Source organism: Saccopteryx leptura, chromosome 8 (genome assembly GCF_036850995.1).
Source record: "Saccopteryx leptura isolate mSacLep1 chromosome 8, mSacLep1_pri_phased_curated, whole genome shotgun sequence".
In the NCBI taxonomy this organism is placed as follows: Eukaryota; Metazoa; Chordata; class Mammalia; order Chiroptera; family Emballonuridae; genus Saccopteryx; species Saccopteryx leptura.
Genome location: NC_089510.1, coordinates 30470236 through 30494534, shown reverse-complemented (window position 1 = coordinate 30494534; position 24299 = coordinate 30470236). Strand labels below are relative to the sequence as shown.

The window sequence follows — 24299 nt, the reverse complement described above, 5'->3', positions numbered from 1 at the left end:
TAACGCTGCTTCTTCCTGAAGACCATCTAAACATGGGAATGGGCTATTTTATTTTCTCCCTGACTTAAGCTTCTCCAGGTATAACTAAATTCCCATTCCCCCAGTTGTTCCTGCTATAATATTGGGGTTTCTTTACTGACTTACTCAGACTGGAAAATCTTAAAGGGCCCTTCCAACGTCAATATTGTGATTGCACCTTTACATCTGCAGGTAATAAGTAGTAGTGGGTAAGAGATAGAAACCCAGGAGCTGTGTTTTTATACATTTAGGGAGAATGCTGCTGAGGCACAAGCTTATCATTATCCATAATTTCCTGAGGTTCAAAATTGTCTCCTGGTTGGGAGACTTCTGATACAATATCCACTAAAGAGCACTGCTTCCTGCCTCCTGCTTTCTAAATGTGGCAGGTACTTGGCCCTTTACAAGTGAAATGCATATAGAAATATATAGAAAATAAGCATTTTCTGTTTCTCTATAAATTTCAAGATGTCAGATTTTAGTCCTAAGACAGGGGTCCCCAAACTTTTTACACAGGGGGCCAGTTCACTGTCCCTCAGACCATTGGAGGGCCGGACTATAAAAAAAACTATGAACAAATCCCTATGCACACTGCACATATCTTATTTTAAAGTAAAAAAAACAAAACGGGAACAAATAGAACATTTAAAATAAAGAACAAGTAAATTTAAATCAACAAACTGACCAGTATTTCAATGGGAACTATGCTCCTCTCACTGACCACCAATGAAAGAGGTGCCCCTTCCGGAAGTGCGGTGGGGGCCGGATAAATGGCCTCAGGGAGCCGCATGTGGCCCACGGGCCGTAGTTTGGGGACCCCTGTCCTAAGATTTAGATTAAAATTTTTTTTTAAATTTTTTTAAATTTATTCATTTTAGAGAGGAGAGGGAGAGACAGAGAGAGAGAAGGGGGGAGGAGCTGGAAGCATCAACTCCCATATGTGCCTTGACCAGGCAAGCCCAGGGTTTTGAACCGGCGACCTCAGCGTTTCCAGGTCGACGCTTTATCCACTGCGCCACCACAGGTCAGGCTAGATTAAGATTTTAGACTTTTAAGAAAAACATTCTCTGCAGTCCACAACTCAGCCCGTAACTGATGGCGTTATTCTCTAACGGCTTTCAGCAATGTGCTGCACACACATCGAACACGTAGACATACCCTTAGTCTACTCAGCTATCAAAAATCTTCCTTCTTTACTTGGTAGAATCTGAACACTTGTTCATGTTACTATATGATTTTCATGATAAAGAGTAACTGTTTCCTTATTGTAGGATGGTAGCGTTCATATGTTGGCTTCTGAAATAAAATATTGGGCATGTTTTTGTTAGTTTTCATATTTGTTTTTCAAGAGTTAAAAAAAATTAACATTTTCTACTAACACCGGAAAGACAGAGCTGCAGTTTTTTGTCGCTGCTCTCATGGATGTGGTATCAGCGTTAGTCACATAAGAAAAGCTGTAGCAAGAGCCTGTGAAGGTTTTTTTGTTGTTGTTTCTTTTTTTTCAAAAGATGTTTGAGACAGTGGCCATGGCACACCCTTTTTTTCCCCCCTTACTTTTTATTTATTTATTTATTTTAGAGAGGGGAGAGAGAGAGAGAGAGAGAGAGAAGAGGGGAAGATTAGGAAGCATCAACTCCTATATGTGCCTTGACCAGGCAAGCCCAGGGTTACAAACCAGTGACCTCAGCAGTTCCAGGTTGACGCTTTACCCGCTGCGCCACCACAGGTCAGGCCATCGCACATTCTTAAGCTATTTGCAAATTTTACTCATTTCCCTGCCCTTGCTCTCCCCTGCTTTGTCTCTCCGCGCTCTGGTCTCGATGTTTTCTTTCTCCCTGACCTCCTTCCCGTCCGCTCCCCTTCAGAGGGTGTTAGCAGCAGCGGCGGCGCCTCCTCTCACCTCTGCGTTTCACAATAAAGCTGTGTGCCTGTGTGGAGAGGAGCTGCAACTGAGACAGACGGTTCTTTCATTACCAGGTCGCTCTGGATGAACTGAGCTGGATATGTGATTTTTTTTTTTTCAAGGAGACTGAGCTGGATCCTGGGTAGATAATCAGTCATGAACTACAGTAATGTAATACACGCTGCTGGTTTTGCTGTTGGGTCTTCGTTTTGTTTTGGTTGTCGTTATTTCATCAAGCTGTGAAGCATCTGGGGCGGGGGCAGGAGTGAGTTTACTAAAATAGTATTTTTTATTGAAGTGTTTTAGTGGATTCCAGTTTTCCTTCGGTAGCTGAGCCATTCTCATAAGCGTGATGATGTCTTTGTGTTTCATTTCAGTTCTTGCCAGCGAAGAAGCAGTGCAGCGCGGGTCTTGGCTGATTTCTCGTGGTAAACAAGTTAGCGGACAGCCTTCTGAGAGTCCGGATCCCTTACCACGTTGTGCACCTTCAGGAGCAGAGGGCCTTTGGGAAACAGATTCCTTAAAAGTGCGGGTAAGCAAAGGCAACACTGGCGTTGTCTCCCTTGTTATATGTAAAATTGAACGCTCGAAATGCTCTTACACAGTGATACAATGTTTCCCTCTCTAGCAGGTAGCTTTAAAATACCCTCTCCTTCTTCCTATGGCTGCCTGTTCATTTATAATTTATGAGTTTAACATGAGGCCAGAGGACCTGTGAGTCTATTCATGTAACCAATGACTGACTCTTCAGCATACCCTAAAGTTGAGCTCTGGGAGTTTTAAGTATTATTTTTATTCTCAATCTGAACAAGGCTTCCATACAACTTTTTTTTAAACCAATCTGGAAGTGAAAGAGTAAGAAAACTCTGAGGTTGAAGCCAGAACACTACATGACTCACAATTATTGTAGAAACTGCTGTCAACAAGCTGTGTAACTTTGGGCAAGATGCTTGCCCTCTCTGTTCCTTGCTTTGTCAATAGAATGAACTTTAACTCTCTCTCTCTGTCTTTAAACGCTACAATTAATAATATTTTTTATTAAAGTACCTTAATATAGTTTCAAAGCATATTCTCTTTGGTTTTTCCTGGAACCTCCATTATCAATTTCTTCTGTTTCAGCTCTGGCGCTCAGCCACCCAGCAGGAGTTAACTTGATGTTTTATGCATGGATCCATACAGTCTTTCTGGTTTGCTAAGGTTCATCAGAGGACAATTATTCCACTAGCAGATTTGTTTCATTACTGTTTTAATAGGAAATCGTTCTGTGAAGGGCACTTACTGATTGAGAACTTTCTGCTTTATTGGTACTGGTGAACGTGGACATTTATAGCGACTTTGGGATTTCGTCCTTGAGATTCTCTTGATCTCTTCGTTATTCAAACCAAGATTATTCATGAGTGGTTTCAAAGCCCTTCCCCATGTCCTGAGCCACTAGGCTTACAGAACGCCTGAGACCATGAACCTCGGCTGGAGGGAGGGCTGATCTTCAGGTTTCTCACTGAAGCCAGACACGTCTTCATTTAGTGGAATGTGGGCTGCAGTCATCTTGGTGATTTGTGGAACTGCCTCTCCTGTTAATTTTTACATCTCCTGGCATCAAGAGCATAGAACTGTTTTGAACCGTGTGGCATAATGGTAAAGAGAATGGGTTCTGGTGTGTGCCTGGGTTCAAATTCTGGCCACTTATTACTTGGGTGTTCATGGGTATGTTATAACTACTCTGTATAACAGAGATCATAGTTAGTACCTTTCTTGGAGGGTGGTTTCAAGCATTAAAAGGATTATACATCTTCATCTGTATAATAGAGATGACAGTTAGTACCTTTCTTAGAGGGTGGTTTCGAGCATTAAAAGGATTATACGTCCAAGGTATATAAAAAAATTGTTACATAGTGTTCAGAAAATTGCAATGATTGTTCTTCTGTTTCCATTCTCTAGTCTAGGGCCAGTGAATACTCGGCTCTCTCTTACCTTGTTAGACACTACAGATTGACTCTGATATTTGCTTCTGAGCCTAGAACACAATATTTGAATTCTTCTCAACATTATAATGGATCTAAATCATAGTGAAAGATGAAACGTATTCTCTAACCCAGAGTATTTGTAGAGTTTTTAAAAGAATGTATTGATTTTAGAGAGAGAAGAAGGGGTGTAGAGAGAGAGAGAGGGAGAGAAATCAATTTGTTGATCTCCTTGGTATTTGTGCATTCATTGGTTGATTCTTGTATGTGCCCTGACATGGGATTGAACCTACAACCTTGGGGTATCAGGACAGTGCTCAAACCAACTGAGCTATGTGGCCAGGGCTTTTATTTCTTGCTTAAATTTGATATGCTGATTACAAACCTGGGTTATTTGTGTGGGGTTTTTTTTTGTGTTTTTTTTTTCTGAAGCTAGAAATGGGGAGAGACAGGCAGACAGACTCCCGCATGCGCCCGACCGGGATCCACCCGGCACGCCCACCAGGAGGCGACGCTCTGCCCACCAGGGGGCGATGCTCTGCCCCTCCGGGGCATCGCTCTGTCACGAGACCAGAGCCACTCTAGCGCCTGGGGCAGAGGCCAAGGAGCCATCCCCAGCGCCCAGGCCATCTTTGCTCCAATGGAGCCTCAGCTGCGGGAGGGGAAGAGAGAGACAGAGAGGAAGGAGAGGGGGAGGGGTGGAGAAGCAGATGGGCGCTTCTCCTGTGTGCCCTGGCCGGGAATCGAATCCGGGACCTCTGCACGCCAGGCCGACGCTCTACCACTGAGCTAACCAGCCAGGGCCGGGTTGTTTTTATTGAGATTCAAAGCAGTCTTATTATGAAAAGCATAAAAAGGGCGTGGCTTCTATAGCCAGAAATAGGGTCTAATTCTAAGATGAGTTTTGTGAGTGAATTGTTACTATCTTGAATGCCTTTCATTTTATATTCAGCAGAAGATGAGTAAGGCTTCCTATCACAGATACTTTGAAGCGGTGAAATGAATGTGCAGAAATCATCGCTAGCACAGGAAGCAATTGTAATGCCGGTGGCCAAGGCCAGGCAGGTTCACATTGGATTCGGGCAAGTGGTAGAGGAACTGCAGAGCCGGAAAGTGTCTGGACATTCCTGTTTAACAGAGTCTTGCAACGTTAGATGAACAAACAGGCAGGAGAAAACTGCTTGTCACGGCAGCGGGTGAGCAAAGAGCAAAATCACCCCTTGTGGCGAGTGAACAGGATAACCGCCCGTATGATGGCCGGCAAGCGATCAGCCAAACAGCCCCTTTACGGTGGCGGGCAAGGAGTCCGTGCCAAAGGAAAGTACCTGTATCCTTACACAGGCTATGCACACACGGCTCTGCCACGTGCTCATGCACTAGTCATGCAAAGTGCAAGCGAGTGAGCCTAACACAGCAGTTTCCCCAACAGGAATCTTAATTTTTTTGAGGCCATTATTCAGATGGTGCCACGAGTTCTTTAGGATCTTTCTCAGGATGTTATAGTCAGATTTTTAGTGAGGACTTGGCGTATGGGAGAGTCCTTACCCTGTGCCAGGCATCTTAAGTGTTTTGTATTGACTATTTACAATAGCTCTATTCGGTAGCACCATTATTTTCATTTTACAGGTGGAGAAACTGAGGTATAAAGAGGTTAAGCGACCTCCCAGGGTCAGACAGCCAGTCAGAGGTAGGGCGGAGACTCAGACCCAGGAGAGCTGAGAGCGGGCAGCCTTAACACCTAGTTATGCTGCTACTTACAAGAATATATTGAAGAAGAAGATGACGTGGACGCACCAACTGATGGAAGTCTTCGGTGCCAGGCTTAGTGATTTTCTGTTTATTTGACAGACAGTGAAAGCCACGGGGGGGGGGGTGTTCCCTGTGGGGTGGGTGACGAAATGAGAGCTGGGCCTTGAGGATTCTATGGCAGGTGCAGCGTGTGGGCTGTTTTAAAGGGAAGAAGGATTAGAGATGATTGCTAGTCGCTGAGATGTAAATGAGAATAGGGTTTAGGAGAAAGATTAAGATAAGAGCTTGAGCACACCCGTGTGTAGGTGTGCTGAAGAGGAAGGGGTGACCTGGGAGCACAGGCGGAGCAGTTACAGGGGTGAGACCCGGGCCTCCCAGCAGAGGTGGTTCAGGAATTGGAAACCACAGAGATCAGAGAGGACTGAAGCGAAAACCAGGACTAGTTGGTTATTACTCCGCACCCAAGATGAGACCAGAATTGTTCTGGAGGAGAATCCATGTAAAAATGTTCTCCTCTACTACTGACACTGCTACTTATAAGTGACGTAATCATTGTAAGTTTTTAAATTCTTCTAAATCGGCCCTGGCTGGTTGGCTCAGCGGTACGTCGGCCTGGCGTGCAGGAGTCCCGGGTTCGATTCCCGGCCAGGGCACACAGGAGAAGCGCCCAGCTGCTTCTCCATCCCTCCCCCTCTCCTTCCTCTCTGTCTCTCTCTTCCCCTCCCGCAGCCGAGGCTCCATTGGAGCAAAGCTGGCCCGGGCTCTGAGGATGGCTCTATGGCCTCTGCCTCAGGTGCTAGAATGGCTCTGGTTGCAACAGAGCAACGGCCCAGATGGGCAGAGCATCGCCCCCTGGTGAACATGCTGGGTGGATCCTGGTCGGGCGCATGCGGGAGTCTGACTGCCTCCCGCCCCCCCCCCCCATTTCCAACTTCAGAAAAATTCAAAAAATAAAAATAAAAATTCTGCTAAATCTTGGCTGCCTCTTCTGGAAGATGGTCACTGAAGACCTTAGTCTGTTTAAATGCCCTGAACCCTTGAAGTCTTTCCAGCCCTAAGATCTGTAATTCTTGGGTCCAAACTGTGAATAGCAGTATAGTCAGAAACGTTGGTGTAAAGGTTAGACTGCTGATTCAGCTGACATTTTTCAATAAATCAGAAGGCGATGCAGAATGAAGTGTGTGTCCTGTCGGTGGAACCTGAGAGGAGTCCCATATTCAGAGGTGGGGCAAAAGTAGGCTTACAGTTGTGAGTATGAGAAACACAGAGTTTATTCTTCAATTATTAGTTATTAATTTGTTTTTCTATACAAACAACCGGAAATCTAATTTTGCCCAGCCCTGTACTTCCTCCCAAAAATACCAGTGGTATCATTGTGATACCAGCAGTAAACGGAATGATAAGACTGAAAACAATATAGAAACCGCAAACATCCCCTAGAATGGTGACAGTTATCTCAAAACTACTTTCAGAGTATCACTAGATTCTTAAGAGAAAATTCTGTTGATTGGAAATTTTAAAAGGTCAAGCCCAAAGGACTTTTAAAAGAGATAGTGTGGAATTTAGAACAAGCTTCCAGTTCCTCTCAGAAACTAAAGTTTTATGAAGCCCTGATCCTCTCTGTCATATACAGTAATACCTTTTTTTTTGCTCTGACCTCTGGGGGTGCTTCTCAAACACACGGATCACTCTGGGATCTTGTTGAAATGCAGATTTGATTCAGTGGATGAAGTGGTAGAGCTGAGATTCTGCATTTCTGTCAAGATCCCAGGTGATGGTAATGTTGCTGGTCAGTGGACCATGTTTTGATTACCAGGGGTCTGAAATATTTAGCCTAACTGGTGGTGGTGCAGTGGTTAGAACATTGATTTGGGACGCTGAAGTCCCAGGTTTGAAACCCCGAGGTCATCGGCTTGAGCGCGGGCTCATCTGGCTTGAGCATGGGGTCACTGGCTTGAGCGTGGGATCATCAACATGATCCCATGGTCACTGGTTTGAGCCCAAGGTCGCTGGCTTGAGCAAGGGGTCAGTGGCCCTGGTCAAGGCATGTATGAGAAGCAATCAATGAACAACTAAAGTGACACAACTATGAGTTGATGCTTCTCATCTCTCTCCCTTCCTCTCTGTCTCTCTCACTTAAAACGAATTTTAACTGTTCACAACAGATAATTATATATCATACTCATTTGAAAACAGTGTACTTTGCTCCATCACAGACTGTGAGCTCTGTTCCTCATGTCCAGAAATAGATGAGCACACATGCATAATGGGTGATAGATATTAATAGATTACCGTATTTTTCGCTCCATAAGACACACCTGACCATAAGACACACCTAGGGTTTTAAGGAGGAAAATAAGAAAAAGAATATTCTGAACCAATTGGTGTGTTAAAATATTTAATAAAATACCATATTTTTTTGCTCCATAAGACGCACGGGCATTTTCCCCTCCACTTTTTTGGGGAAAACAGTGCATTTTATGGAGCAAAAAATATGGTAATCATTTCTTACCTCTGTCAGTGGTTTGTGTGATTCAATGGTGTCAGTGATTTCTGTTGTTATAGGTAAGGGCTTTTATCTTTTAGCTGAGAGATTGAAGGAAATACATTATTCAGAAATAGGCAGCAGAATGCAATATAAAATTTCCATATACCTTTAAACATTCATTTATTATATGACCCATGAACACATATGCCTACCCAAATGGCTTGTACTTAAATGGTCAGTGTAGCTTTCATTAGTTACCAAAAGCTGAAAAGAATCCAAATGTCTATTAGTTGATAAACTGATAAACAAATTATGGTATAGCCGCAGAATGGAATATTAGCAATAAAAAGGAATGAATTCCTGGTAGAAGCAACAACATGGATATTTTTTCAAAAGCATTGTACTAATTAAAATAAGCCAGAAATAAGATAATACGCTGTATGATTCCATTTATATGAACTTTTAGAAAAAGCAAAACTGGTGACAAACAGATCAGGAAGCAGGAACTGAGGGGAAGGGAATTGACTACAAAGAACACAGGAACTTTGGGGTTGATGTAGATAGTTAGTATGATTTTGTTGGTTGTTACATAACTGTATGTATTTGTCAAAACTCATCAAATTGTACTCTTGAAAGTGGCTAATTTTATTATAAATTTTTTTTTATCTCAGTAAGGTTCATTGAAAAAAAAACTGGCCATAATCATTAACCTGTTAACAATATCTAATAGTCCTTGGAAGCTGTCTTACTAGTGGGATATTAATATAAGGAAATAGAGAAAATGTTCACTCCAGGAGAAGAAATGGGTCCTCTGGGAGAAAATTTGAATAAACGGTAGGAACATAAGAAGTATTTTCAAAAACTCCTTTGTGTATTTTCAATGTAGTGGAGCCTAAATGGAGAAATCTTGAAAACAGGAACTTCAGTTCATTTGTTTTAAGTATCCAGTGAGTATAGTGTGCTATTAGTTAAATGATTTCAGCATGCCCCACTGTGCTACTAAAAAACCAAATTCTGCTGAAATGTCGTTTTCTCCTTTGTATATTTATTCTTTGCAGTGAGCACATCCAGTTACCAGGGGAAGATTCATTCATCTGCTTTGGCAGTGAAGGCTTAGCTGTAATTGGGGGAGAGTATCTATCTACATATGCCAAGGACCAAGTCCAGCAAAAGCACTGGCTTCCTTGAAAGGCTGAAAGAGAAGAGCATATGTGTGTGTAGAAACCAGCTGCACACCGTTGTGTTAGCAGGACTAGGGGAAGTGGAGAGAAAAGAAATGATATGTGTTCTTCTGCCTTGCAGAAAGAAAAGAAAACCCAATGTGTAATATTTAGAAGTCGGTTAGAATGTGTATAGTTGGTCCAGTTTGTTGCAATTATACGGATAGTTTTTTTGGGGAGTGCATAAACCAGTTATAACTTTCCATTACTTTACTCAGCAACATCAGGTTTTCCTCCCTTAATTTGTATCAAATTGCAATAGCTCAACACTACAGATTTAAATTTAGCTTTTTCCGGTGTAATATTGCATATTGCTTAGTTTTGTAATATGCTGTTTTATTTTTAAGGATGGCCTATTGAGCATTTGCAGGTCCTTCTAGAAAATCCCATTATCCAGACTACTGGTTCATTAAGATTTATTTCTTAAATTGTGAAATGAACAGTTTTTCATGTTATAATGTTTCTAAGTAAGTGTATTTTAATAAATGCATACATTTATGTATCATTCTCTTGCTATACTTTAAAAAAGCTATTCAGTGAATATATTACAGTCACAGTGTTATAGCTTAAAAATATAGTAATTATAGTTTCTTATAATGTACAATTAAAAAACCCAGACAGCCCTGGCTGGGTAGCTCATTTGGTTAGATCATATTCTCAAAAAACCAAGGTGTGGGTTCAATCCCTGATCAGGGCACAAACAAGAATCAACCAGTGAATGCATAAATAAGTGGAGCAACAAATTGATGTTTCTTTCTTTCCTTCTCTCTCTCTCTCTCTAAAATCAATCAGTAAAAAATTAAAAAAAAACAAAAACAAAACAACCATTAAGTGATTTGTTTAAAAAATATCCCAGACAGATGTGAGTTTGAATTCTGGCCACTGTTCTGGGAGTGAAGCGTCTCCAGCATGGGGACACTAATGTCCCTGCTTTCATTATCACATGTGCAAAGGGCTTAGTGCAGTGCTAGGCATTTACAAAGCACGTAATGACCGGTGCTGTTATTTACGGGATCCAGACGGTGGAGGTCCTTGGTATGTAAATGAAGTTGTGTACACATCTGGATCATCCAATTAGTAATAAGGACCCACACTTAAAAGAGGGTTAGTAAACGAGTTAAAGAGGACTGAGGCCTTCACATCTATCATGGTGAGGTCCTTTCTGTCTCCGTTAAGCCCTGGGTAAATGAAGATGGCTAGGTCTCTGAGGCTTAGGGGACCCACGGGGCTGGACCAGACCCGAGACATTAACGCGTAGCTAGAGCTGGAGCTAGCGCTTACATGGGTGTATGATTGCAGAGAACAGTCCTGAGCTGAGTACTAAATACAAAGAGGAAGTAAGAGCTGTTGGCCGAGTTCTGACAGTGTTGGATGGGGGTCAGTGTCAGCTGAGGGGTGGCGGGGACCTGAACGGAGAAGGGGCCTCTCGCGAGGGCTGAGTGGACACAGGCTGTCAGCAGGGCCACCTGGTAAGGTTGTGGAGATGAGCTGTGAACAGGGGCACCTGGCTAATGGGAAAGTTGTGGCTGCAATCCTGCCCATGCCAACGTACGTTCCTTTCCTTCCTTCTTTCCTTCCTTCCTTCCTTCCTTCCTTCCTTCCTTCCTTCCTTCCTTCCTTCCTTCCTTCCCTTCCTTCCCTTCCTTCCCTTCCTTCCCTTTCTTTCCCTTTATTTCTTTCTCTCTTGCTTTCTTCTTCAACTGTTGATTGTGTTGTCTACCATCACCCAAAGTCAAATCACTTTCCATCGCCCTCTCTACTCCCTTCCCCCTGGTAACCACTTCACTTTCACTTTTATCTATGTCCATGAGTCTCAGTTTTATATTCCGCTTATGTGTGAAATCATATAGTGCATAGCTTTTTCTGATTTACGTATTTCACTTAGTATAATGTTCTCAAGCTCCATCCACGTTGTCATAAATGGCAACGGGTCATCATTTTTTATGGCTGAGTAGTATTCCATTGTATATATGTACCACTTCTTCTTTATCCAATCCTCTATTGAAGGGCACTTTGGTTGTTTCTGTGTCTTGGCCACTGTGAATAATGCTGCAGTGACCATTTGCAAGTTCCATTCCATAGGTTACTTTTTGTGTCTCTTTTTATAAGCAATGCTATCATGGCTGCTCTGGGTCTCAGGAGAGTGTGCATCAAATGAACCAAAAACCCTCGAATTTGATTCTTACACATCCTGAACCTGGATAATCGCTACTCCGGGACACTCAACAGAACCATGGAGAAAAAAGAATGGATTTAGTAAAATCTAGAGGAATGGGATTGGGAAGAACAAGGTTGGGAGTGATAGGGTTTTATTTCAGCACAGTTTGTGACTATAACCTTTCTCTCTATTTCACCACCCCCTAGAACTGATACCACTGAAGGAGCTGGTGTGATGGACGAATTAGAGAAACATTCTGTCATGTGTAGTCAGGTGTCAGAAGGCTGGGCCTGTGTGTCAGAAGGCTGTGCCTATCACACTGGAAGATAGGTCCAGGCTCTGGTCTGGTAGATAAAATTTTGAGTCCTGGTTCTGCTGCTTATCAGCTCAGGAAAGTTACTGTTGTTGCTCTCAGAGCTTCGTCTTCCTCATCTGTGACCTGAGAATTGTAAGTTCACCACGCCCCTCACAATTTCAGGGTCACATCAGATACTATACCCAAAGAGTTTATCAAGTCTTGGCACATGCTAAGCAGTCATATACCTTAATCAATGATTCTAATTATCCATTATTCGTTGGGCATTTTCCATGTGCTAAGCATTTTGGGTAGAAAATTAATACAAAGCATCTGGTGGCTACGAGATCTATGTAACTCTATTCAGTAACTACCTACCTAACATCATCTATGTGACAGCTGTTGTTTGAAGTGCTGAAGATGACACTTGTTAGTCTTGCTGTGATGGAGCTTTCAGTAATATCTCTTGTTGTCTCTGTAATTTCAGTAAATCCCCCCCACACACTATGCTCTAATGTCTGGAGCAGTGATTCTCACACTTTAGTGTGCCTGAAAATCAAATTGGAAGGTGCTTGTTTCAGTTCACTTACCCGAGCCTCAGAGGTTCAGATCAAGTAGGGAATGTCTGCAAGGCCGAGCTGGTGCCGGCCCTCGGACCTGCTGTGTCAGTTTGGAGAACGCGTCCCAGAGACACATCCCTTTCACAAATATTTGAGTTTACTCTTTCGAAACTCTAGCTGCCCACGGGGCACTGTCAGGTCAGGAAGTACAGATAATTATCTTTTTTGAGTTTCCCTTATACTTTTTTTTCCCCCCCTTAGAAATTAAATTTAACAGCCTCATGCCTTTTATTTTGAGAAACAGGATGACACCAGGAATAGAAAAACCCTGGGAAGTGGTCAGACCTTAAGTCTGTTTCTGTCTTTCAAGCTGTGTGACCCGGGACAACCCACGTCAGAAACTTTCAGTTCCCGCACTCATCACGGTCCTGTCTGCACACCCACTTACCAAGCTTGTTTTGATCCTTTTTTTTTTTCTTTTTAGTGAGAGAGAGAGAGAGAGAGAGAGATGAACACACAGGGACAGACAGACAGGAGGGGAGAGAGAAGAGAAGCATCCATTCCTGGTTGAAGCACTTTAGTTGTTTGTTGTTTGTGATACGTGCCTTGAGTGGGGAGCGCAAGCTGAGTCAGTGACCCCTTGCTCAAGCCAGCGACTTTGGGCTCAAGCCAGTGACCATGAGGTCATGTCTATGATCCCACACTCAAGCCAGTGACCCTGCACTCAAGCTGGTGAGCCCGTGCTCAAGCTGGTGACCTTGGGGTTTTAAACCTGAGTCCTCAGCATCCCAGGCCCTCACTCAATCCACTGCGCCACCAGCTGATCAGACTTGTTTTGATTCTTCAGTGAGGTGGACATAGAAGTATCAATATTTTATGAATTTCAGAGCGCCACACAAGTAAAATATACTTTTATTTTTCATTTTTTCTTTTTCTGAAGCTGGAAATGGGGAGAGACAGTCAGACAGACTCCCGCATGCGCCCGACCGGGATCCACCCGGCACGCCCACCAGGGGGCGACGCTCTGCCCACCAGGGGCGATGCTCTGCCCACCAGGGGGCGTCGCTCTGCCGCGACCAGAGCCACTCTAGCACCTGGGGTAGAGGCCAAGGAGCCATCCCCAGCACCCGGGCCATCTTTGCTCCAATGGAGCCTTGGCTGTGGGAGGGGAAGAGGGAGACAGAGAGGAAGGAGGAGGTGGGGGTGGAGAAGCAAATGGGCGCTTTTCCTATGTGCCCTGGCCGGGAATCGAACCCGGGTCCCCCGCACGCCAGGCCGACGCTCTACCGCTGAGCCAACCGGCCAGGGCCAAATATACTTTTATTTTTAAAGATAAGGAGAAACTATTGCCAAAATTGAGCTCATTTTTGCATATGTAGATTATTCATATATTGGGTTATGTATAATTGAATGAGGAATAAATGTTTGACCTCTGCTGGTGAACCCTCCTGCTCCCTCACTGGGCACAGGAGCCGCTGCAGCCAAGAAGCGGGCACCTGTCATGTTTAATGTCAAGAACTGGAAAACTTGTTTTTTCAGTAAATGAAGCTGTATCGAAGGGCTTTCTAAAATTTTTTTTTTTTTTAAAGCAGGCAATCTAACTGGTTTTCCTTTGAAGACTTGTGCTCAAAGCAAAAATGGTCATTCCGTTTATAAAATATAATTAGAGATCTTGTTTATTTGTGGAAGCTTTTTCTTGTGAGCAAGCAGAGGAACTATATATATATGTTTATCAGAAGGATATCCTGGCTGGTCCAAAATCTATTTGGCAGCTTGAATATGGGTGCTTTGAAAGGCCTGGGAAATACAAGAGAGGGGCTAAGCTTCCTAAACTTTTCTCAGCTGGGGTATAAAGCAGCTCTTCAACAGTAGGTTCATTTTACTTTTTGAAGGAAAAAGGAATGTTCTCTCACACTTCTTTGTTTTCAGCTAAACCGCATGTGTGAATGAAAGACAAGGAAAGTGTTGGTTACCCATACTTCTGTGCTCTGAAATAATACATACATTTCCCAGAGAATGTGTTTTGGGTGACAGATAAGCAAATTGAATTGTAAATACTGAATCTTTTTCTTCAGATCACATGCTGTCTTATCTTAGGTATACATATGTCTTAAGAAATTGCTGATACTGGTGTCACCCTTATTGGGTGTTTGCATAAATGAGGTTATTCTGGGTGGAGCCTTAAATATTTGATTTGAGTACTTAAGTAGGTTGTTTGACGATGACTGTTTTGGCCCATGGTAAAATGCCTTCCAGGACAGTCTTAAACATATCCTATATCCATGTTTGGGTGATACCTATATGGTAAAAAAAAAAAAAAAACAATATTTTGCTGATATTCATTCAACCAAGGGGACAAGTCCTGTCTGTATTAGCTCCTTGTCAGTACTGAAAGCCCCATCTTGTCATCATGAAGCATACATAGCTCATGGCATATGTATTACCTCTCTCACCTTTATGGTGACTTGCCTTTCAGAACCAGCTGGAACCCAATCCCTTACTGTTCTCAGTTCATCCAGCACAAGAGGAGGAAGGAAAGCGAACGTTCTCTGAACCCAGTGTAAGGGCTAGTCCCTGAGCTAGCCGTCTCGTCTGTCTCTGAGTCATCCGTCAGCCACTGCAGTGACGGACCTGACATCCCAAACTCCTCACTCTCTTGAACTTTTACTCTGATGATCCTAAACCTTAATTCTCTCCATCACTTAGCTTTTACCAATGATCTTCAAGAAACACAACCAAGCTATTTTTTTTTACCTACTAAATATTGCCTACTGAATATTATTTCTTGCTTTTTACTACAATAAATTTAAGGTGATTTTTATAATACCTCACAATATATCAAGAGAGCAGGCATCACAGTGGGTGAGGAACACAGAACGGAGTGGAAAGGGAGGCACAGGCTCGGGACGGACGCAGCAGACCTTTCTACCCCTTGCGTGCTTCGCTCCCTTTGACGCTGGGCTTTCTGCCAAAGCAGCACCTTCTGTCCTGCCAGGAATTCAGCCTAGGCTTCATGGAGGAGAGGTCACGTCTCAGTTTGGCTTGCTCTCTCTCTCTCTCTTTTTAATTAAGTAAGAGGTGGGAAGGCAGGGAGACAGACTCCCGCATGTGCCCTGACTGGGATCCACCCACGAAGCCCCCTACAGGGTGATGCTCTCTGCCCATCTGGGGCTGCAACTCTGTTACTAGGCAACCGAGCTATATCAGTGCCTGAGGCAAGGCCATGGAGCCATCCTCAGTGCCCAGGGCCGAATTGCTCAAACTGTACTAGCCATGGCTGAGGGAGGGCAGGATAGATAGGGGAAGAGAGAGAAAATGGGAAGGAGAGGGGGAGGGGTGGAGAAGCAGATGGTTGCTTCTCCTCTGTGCTCTGACTGGGAGTGGAACCCGGGACTTCCACATACTGGGCTGTTGTTCTACCACTGAGCCAACCAGCCAGATTGGCTTTCTCAAAACTCATGCATTTAACTGTGTAGCAAAAGAGAACAGCTGACTTGATGTTTGTGCGTGCAGACCTAGGGAAAAATCCTGAGACTGAAAATCTACCCCTGTAAGTGAGGGCAGGAAAGACCAGCGAAAGAGGTGGGCCACTCCAGTCTGGCAGAGAACAGAGTTTATTAAGGGGAACTTACATATGACACATGGCTCAGGCTGTTGCAAGGCAACCTGGATGCCACCAGAAGAGCAGAAGTCTAAGATCAGAAAGTAAAAAAAACATTTAGTAGGGACTTGGGTTGGGAGATCTTCCCCTTCTCTGAGAATTCCATCTGTAGCCTGATTTTCAGATGTCCATGTGGCCACAGCCTTTGGCTGGCCCAGCTGTATGAAGCATACATGTTGGCCGGCGGAGGTGGTGCTTCCTGGTGTGAAGAGGTGACTGTGGGAAGGAATACGCCAGACCAGGAGCCCTACGTTCTCCTGTCTCAGCGCAGGCTGTCCCCGTTGATGGAGGGCGTGTTTCCACAGGTCCTGACTGTATTAGGATAACAGGGCTCCACCAGAGACTGATAGCTCCTTTCCACCCGGAAATGGGAGTCACTGACTCACCCTGGCGACACATCCCATTGCAGAAGTGGTCTGTGTTCCAGGGACCGTAGGGTTTGGTCTCTTTATCATGGTTTGTTGGTCCATGGCAAGTGTTGGGACTATTGCTGTGTCTTTTGTTTTCCACACCTTTACCTTAGTGGGTGCCTCGGTCTCACTTGTCAGCCTGGTGTATGGAGCGGTCGGCCCCACAGGTTAGTCACTGAAATGTATTAAGACTTAGGAAAGCATCTTCATCCACCAGCCAAAGTAGGTTTTCCAATTAATAACTTTTTTATTTATTTTTTTATAGAAGCTGGAAACGGGGAGAGACAGTCAGACAGACTCCCGCATGCGCCCGACCGGGATCCACCCGGCACGCCTACCAGGGGCAATGCTCTGCCCACCAGGGGGCGATGCTCTGCCCCTCCGGGGCGTCACTCTGCCGCGACCAGAGCCACTCTAGCGCCTGGGGCAGAGGCCAAGGAGCCATCCCCAGCGCCCAGGCCATCTTTGCTCCAATGGAACCTTGGCTGCGGGAGGGGAAGAGAGAGACAGAGAGGAAGGAGGTGGGGGCAGGGTGGAGAAGCAAATGGGCGCTTCTCCTATGTGCCCTGGCTGGGAATCGAACCCGGTTCCCCCGCACGCCAGGCCGATGCTCTACCGCGGAGCCAACCGGCCAGGGCCCAATTAATAACTTTTATCTGTTGTTTAAGGTCACCATTTTTCCATTCTACCCACCCAGCTGCCTATAGGTTATATAGGACAGTGATTTTCAACTGGTGTGCTGCAAGAATTTTTAAAATATGTAATACCTGGCTCTGGCCAGTTGGCTCAGTGGTAGAGCATCAGCCTGGTGTGTGGATGTCCCGGGTTCCATTTCTGGTCAGTATATTGGATCAGCTGTCAAGGTTCACATGTGATTACCAACCAGCCAGCTCCTAGTTTAGCCCATTGTTTCAGACCGTGTTGGTGGATGGTTGGACGGGAGCTGCCATACAGGTAGATGCAGTGTCCTGGCTGGAGCCATTAGTATACCAAGCTCCAGCCAGAACTCCCCATGTTCCTCCCTTGTAGATCGCAGGGGCTGACTCGGGGATTAGAGTAGGAGCATTTGGAAGGTTGGTCTATTCAACAGGCCCTGATAATTGCTGCATCTCTAAAGACAGAAGACTATATGATAGAGCACTCCCCTGATGTAAGTAAGCATGCCAAGCATGGCACTTAGTGAGTGGAGGAGTCTGAGCTGTGGGAAGAGGCAGGTTGGTGGAACATGGATGTCCACTCCTTGATGGGAAGGTGTAGTGCCAGTGGCTGAGGCCAGGCAGGTGCACATTGGATTTGGGCAGACAGTAGAGGAACTGCAGAGCCCGAAAGCAGTGGGCCTTTCCTGTTTAATAGATTCTTGCAATGGTGGGCAAGCAAACAGGCAGGGGAAAACCGCTTCTCAGGGCAGCAGGTGAACGGACAGCAAAACGGTCCCTCACACTGGCGGGCAGGCATTCTGCCGTCTGCCCCGAGTTAAACCACCCGTAGCCTTACACAGGCAACACACACTTGGCACTGCCACGTGCACTATTCATGCAAAGTGCAAACGAGAAAGCCTAACACAGCGGTTTCCCCAGCAGAAGGGAAGTTCCTGCTGTAACTGGCTGTTCTTTGGTAAGAGGGTCCACATTGTCGATAATTGCTGTTCTGCTGAGGTGTGTCTGATACCTGCTTCCTTCTATAATTGAGCCCAAAATCTAAGGAACACTCTTTCCTTTTGTTGTTTTGCCAGAATGCCCAGCCCATGCCTTCCGGGGTCACTGAGGTATCTAATTCACATGGTAAACCTGCCTGCGAGATTTCAAGGACTTGAATCTATGTGACCAGTAGTTTTTCCTTCTCAGAGGCAGACCGATGTTGGGCTCCCCAGTCCCACGTATGTCCCCGTCTAACCAGGCGATACGATGCGGGAAGGCAGTGGGCTAGGAGGTGTATATTTACTGGTACCCCAGAATTCTCACAAAATCCTGTACCTCTTTCACACGTTGGTAGGTAGGTTAGGCTAGCACTTTGTCTGTGACAGCCTCGGTGACAACACGGGGCTTTCCTGACCGTGTGACTCCACAGGACGTGACTGTGCTGCCCGGACCTGGAACTTTGTGCGTTCTCATTGCCCGCCCTCTCTGTGGTGGGTGGTCCAGTAAAGCCTGCAGGGGTTTCTGTAGCAGAGGCAACTTTCCACAGGTTACCATTCTTTTTTTTTTGTATTTTTCTGAAGCTGGAAACGGGGAGAGACAGTCAGACAGACTCCCGCATGTGCCTGACCGGGATCCACCCGGCACGCCCACCATGGGGCGACGCTCTGCCCACCAGGGGGCGATGCTCTGCCCCTCTGGGGCATCGCTCTGCCGAGACCAGAGCCACTCTAGCGCCTGGGGCAGAGGCCAAGGAGCCATCCCCAGCGCCCGGGCCATCTTTGCTCCAATGGAGCTTTGGCTGCGGGAGGGGGAGAGAGACAGAGAGGAAGGAGGCGGGGGTGGAGAAGCAAATGGGCACCTCTCCTGTGTGCCCTGGCCGGGAATCGAACCCGGGTCCCCTGCCCCTGATGCTCTACCGCTGAGCCAACCGGCCAGGGCCGACAGGTTACCATTCTTATCAATATAAGGAGACCATTTCACAGAGGTCAGGAAGGAAAATGATGACAGGCCCCGGGCCACCCCCTCACGGCAGGTGGCGGGGCTGGGTGACTTGCATTGAGGGAGCGCTTGGCGGGTGTGCCCCAAGTGGGGATCACGTTCTCTGACAGTTTCCTTGTCACTGTGACGGCCTCAGCCCTGCAGCCGTGGAAGCCTTCAACCCGCCCGTAATTGGTAACCCAGACTGAGTGGCGGCTGAGTGACAGCCAGCTTAAACGCGCTAGGGTGGACGAAGGAATGCAGACACTGAGCAGTGGGGTTGGCCGGCGAGACTGTCAGAGCCAAGCGGCGCTCTTGGGTTTGCCAGAGCCTGACTGTTCATTTCATCGACAGCCATTGCTTATCCATCTTCATGTCCCTGGTTCAGGAGCAGACTGTTGCGTCAGGACAGCAAAAGTCTGGCCGAGAGGGGTCATTTTTGCAGAAGCAGGATGGATTTCACTCACAGGTGCCACAATCTTTATAGCCTCTGTTGCTGCTGCCTTTAGATGAATGTCAGGGCATCCCCAATGCAGGACTTAGGGGTCTTCAAACTTTTTATAAAAACCGCCCACTTTTGCAGTGCTGGTCAACCTGGTCCCTACCGCGCAGCAACCAAACAGCGCTGCGATTGGCCCACCATGAAAGCTGGACCGCCCACTAGTGGGCGGTAGGGACCAGGTTGACCAGCACTGCAAAAGTGGGCGGTTTTTATAAAAAGTTTGACGACCTAGCATTTGTTATCAAGAGTCCGCTTTCTTTAGTGATCAGAGACCCAACTAAGGCAACATAAAACACAGGAAATTATCTTGATAGAACACAGAATCTTTATTCTGTAGGCGGAAAACTTGTTATAGTATCTTATAAGGAACAGACAAGTAATCTAAGGAAACTTTGTGTTTTGTAACAGAAAGACAATCAAATTCTACTGTTACAACAGCTTACTTTTAATATTTAAATTTACTTAATTAAAACCTGTAAGGCCGGTGGCCAAGGCCAGGCAGGTCCACATTAGATTCAGGCAGATGGTAAAAAAACTACAGAGCTGGAAAGGATTGGGCCATTTCGTTTCATCAAGGCTCACAACGGCGGACAAGCACACAGGCGGGGAAACCGCCTCTCAGGCAAACAAACAGCAAGATGCCCCTTCACAGTGGTGAGCAGGCAATTTGCCATCCACAAATCCCCCCTGTCATCTCTCTCAAGCGCAAGCACCCATAGCCTTGTATAGGCTGTGCACACGTGCCGCTGCCAGGTGCTCACGCTCTAATCAAGCAAAGTGCTCGCAGCTGGTACAGCAGCGAGCAAGCCTAACCCAGCTGCCCCTCACAACCACTTTAACCTTAGCTTGACCATGTGTAGTGCCAGCGGTCGAGGCTAAGCATGTTCACATTGGATTCGGGTAGACAGTGACTGAACTGCGGAGCTGAAAAGTATTGGGCCATTCTCGTTTATTAGATTCTTGCACGGGCGGGCGAGCAAACAGGCAGGGGAAACCTCTTCTCGCAGCGGCAGGCACGCAAACAAGAGAACTGCCCCTCGTGGTGGTGGGCGAGTGATCCACACCAAGGGAAAGTACCTGTAGCCTTACGTAGGCTACACACACACACACACGTGGCTCTGCCATGTGCTCACACGCTAATCATGCAAAGTGCAAGTGAGCAAGCCTAATAGCTGTTTTCCCAATACCATGCATTAAAATTGTTTTTCTCCAAAGATTATTTTTCCCCCATAAACCTTCCACAGTTGTTGCTAAAGCTTTCACTTAAAAACCTTTTATTCTACTTAAATCTATTTAATTTATTGGTTCTTAACAATCACATGAGATTACCCACAAAACTTCATGAGACTTTAGACAAAAGCAGCCTTCATTCTAACTTAACTGTTTTTGCTTCCATAAAAGAAATGTTTTCTGTTCAAGGGACCTTTCCTTCCTCCCTCACCTCCACCAGCCAGTCTCCATGCTAACAGAGTGTAGACATTCTAATGTCTTTCTCTGGTTTCACTTCTTCCTGTAGTTTTCTAACCCTGGCTTCTGCCTCTAGCTGGGTGTCAGTGGATGAGCCACCTAGAAGAGGTAACAGCCTCCCGCTGCAGCCCTGCAGTTCAGTTTTCTGCCTGGGCATAATGTAGTTCCTCAAACAAGTGTCTGAGATCAGCTGGTATTTTGGAGGCCTGGTACTATACAGCAGGCCACATGTATCCAGTATAGGTGACACCCTCCCCACAGGGATGTGGATGGATTTCCCTGCAGATGCCCGTTTCTTAGGTCTCCAAACTGGCGGATTTCCCTGCAGATGCCCGTTTCTTAGGTCTCCAAACTGGCTCTCCAATTGTGAGTTCCCACAGACCCAGGGAAAAGCCCCGAGAGTGAAAATCTTCCTCCACAAGCAGAGGCCCAGAGAAGATCGAAGAGACAGGCTGGCCACTCCTGTCTGGCAATTAACAGACTGGAATTCCTACGTAGGAATCCTACGTAGGAGACAAGCCCTGGGCGGCTGCAAGACAAAACGGATCCCTGCGCCCCCTTGGCAGGTGCCGAAGGATTTTAAGAGTAAAAAGGGGTCGGGATGAGGGGATAGTCACGGGACTAGGATGTGAATGCCCCCAAGTGTGGAAAATTACATGCCTGACCAGGTCAGGACAACAGCTGTTCCAGCTGCAGCATGCAGTGGGAGGCGGGGGGAGGGGTGCTGGTTATGTCGGAATGAACCTCGATTCCAATCAGAGGGTCTGAGAGGGGCTCGCAGTAAGCCAGCTGCCTCCTCTGTCCCCAGGGCCAGCTGGTGGGTCCGGCAGCAGCCGCGTCATACAGCAGCCTCTCCTCCACACTCTAGGTGGACAATAACACACACAGACATACTCAGCACATATTTTTGTGTCATGTGTTGTGCCAGATGCCTGTCATTTTGGACAATCCGTCCAACCGCCCGAAGATGATACGCTCCCACTGGTAAACAGGTGAGGGCACTCAGGTTGAATGAGGAAAACCGATTTTTTGCCTAAGGTCCCGCAAGCAGGAATTACGTGGAGTTGGGACATTTTTAATTAGGACAGTGGCATGCGGGGTGGTGGCTGTCTTCATAGCACTGCGAAGTGAAGGCTCAGCCAGGGAGGCCGGAGTAGCAACCTTGACTGTTTCATCACTGCAGGTTTTAGGCGAGAGTCTCCACACCCACGTTAGTTCCAGGTCTCAACTCGAATAGCGCCCAGCCCAACTGCGGCATTTGTTCAATGACCTTCATTATCAAGGAAATTTAAATTATGCTCCGTGCTTTATAGTTATGAAGGCAAAGGAGTACTTTATTTTAAGGTTTCCATTTCCACTTAGTTTACCATCAGAAAGGAGACAGCATTGCACTGTTTGGAAGTGTGTGCAAACCAGACTTGCGCATTCTATCCTGCATTGCCCTGGTTGAGGTGAGCAGAAACGGGAGGGAAGGAGTGAGAGCAAATAATACATACTGTTGTTTAGATGCAAAGAAGTAGTGTACCTGTTTAAAGCCACAGGCATTGAAATAGAAGCTCTGTTGTGGAATTGTATATTATAAATTGGTCTTTTGCATTTAATTTAATGGGAAAATGAGAACTTACTCATTTCTGTCTTTGAAGTAAATGTGGGAACTAAATAAATGTGTTTTAAGGTTTTATAAAATTTATATGCTCTAAAGGTTTTTTTTTCTTTCTTTTTTTGCATTTATATTTTAGAAAAGATTGTGTCAAGGTTTTTCTGTCTACTCATATGCAGTGAACTATACTGTCACTTACTATAAAAGTAAGCAAGTAATTAGCTGAATTTACCTGTGCTGTGATAATTGAAAAATCAAATAGGTGCATCTAAAGGTATATTAAAATTGAGGGTGTGGGACACATTTTTAATAGTTTTTTTTCCTTCAGTTTTAAAATAAAATTAGAAAAAGGAATTGTAAAATTGTAATCTATAACACTTAAAAGTCACTTTAAGCTCTGAAGAAATGAAATGTTTATTTACATCTTAAGGCATATGTTCACTTCCTATTGACAGAGAGAAAATGAATATTCTTTAATGTTTCTGAAAAAAAGTTTTCAATATGGAGTGGGTGTGTAAAATTTTGTTCTGAATAATTTTTTTTCGTTCTTATCTAACACGAGAAAGGAGTAAAAAAGCCACTAGCTTTGAAACAATAGAACTGTTGATTGATCTACACATGCATTATGTTGTGTTGATGAAAGATAAGAGGATGAGGAGAGAGAAAAAAATATTCTCTTTTACAACTTACTGGGTATTTTGAAAATAATAGACTTACATCATTTTCGTTTACTCTTCCCTTTCCATGTGTTTATTCACAAATACTTATATTTGAGCCATTGGGGAAATCCATCTGTATAACAGCCTTGCCTTTTCTTGGACTTCATTTCTGTGTTTCAGGTGGGCCAGCCATGAGAGGGTACCTTGTGGCCATATTCCTGAGTGCTGTCTTCCTGTATTATGTGCTGCATTGTATATTGTGGGGAACAAATGACTATTGGTAAGTTTCATTTTTGCTATTTAAAAATAACATAGAAAACACAAATGATATTAAAAATCCCAGTTCGACCTAGTACCCTGTACCTTTTATCTTTAACAGTTTAAAAACTGGTCTGACCTGTGGTGGCGCAGTGGATAAAGCGTCGACCTGGAAATGCTGAGGTCGCCGGTTCGAAACCCTGGGCTTGCCTGGTCAAGGCACATATGGGAGTTGATGCTTCCAGCTCCTCCCTCCTTCTCTCTTTCTGTCTCTCTCTCCTCTCTCTCCCTCTCTGTCTCTCTCTCCTCTCTAAAAATGAATAAATAAAATAAAAAAAATTAAAAAAAAAACAGTTTAAAAACTGATAAGCAACACCTTTTTATTGACTTCCCAGTGAAAGCAGTGGTGTTGACCCCCATTTGGGATAGAACATTCTTTATATGTGTTTCATTTCCTTGAATTGATGGAGTATTTTTGGAATCAGTGGTACTTGACTTTTAGAGCCTAATATGCTTGGATGAGAGATTGTTTGATAAACGGTGGATACTACATGTGGTTTACTTTGTTTAAGAATATTTGGTAAATGATGATACATGTGTATTTTGGAATAACTTTGACTTGAAATGTTACATATAAAACTTTGAAGAGGTAAAGGTAGTTTTGTTGTAGAGAAAAGTCATACGATAGGATTTTCATCCTTTTCTCCACTGTCAGTTTTTTGTCTAGGAATAAAGTTTGGATAACCTTTAAATCCTGAATGGGTAGTATGTAGTA

At 45.0% G+C, this 24299-nt stretch overlaps 1 protein-coding gene across 5 annotated transcripts in view; it reads left to right on the top strand.

Annotated features, from left to right (window-relative positions):
• Window positions 1–24299, top strand: part of ST3GAL6 (ST3 beta-galactoside alpha-2,3-sialyltransferase 6) — an 83174-nt gene that overhangs the window by 14474 nt on the left and 44401 nt on the right. For 3 of the 5 annotated variants that reach the window (XM_066347490.1, XM_066347493.1, XM_066347489.1), the window contains exons 1-2: window positions 10349–10443; window positions 23447–23546. In XM_066347490.1, the coding sequence (XP_066203587.1) occupies window positions 10383–10443; window positions 23447–23546 (161 nt within the window). In that variant the 5' untranslated portion in view covers window positions 10349–10382. Of the gene's footprint in view, window positions 1–2298; window positions 2454–10348; window positions 10444–23446; window positions 23547–24299 lie in introns of those variants that run through there. The other 2 variants (XM_066347491.1, XM_066347492.1) reach the window with 1 other exon arrangement.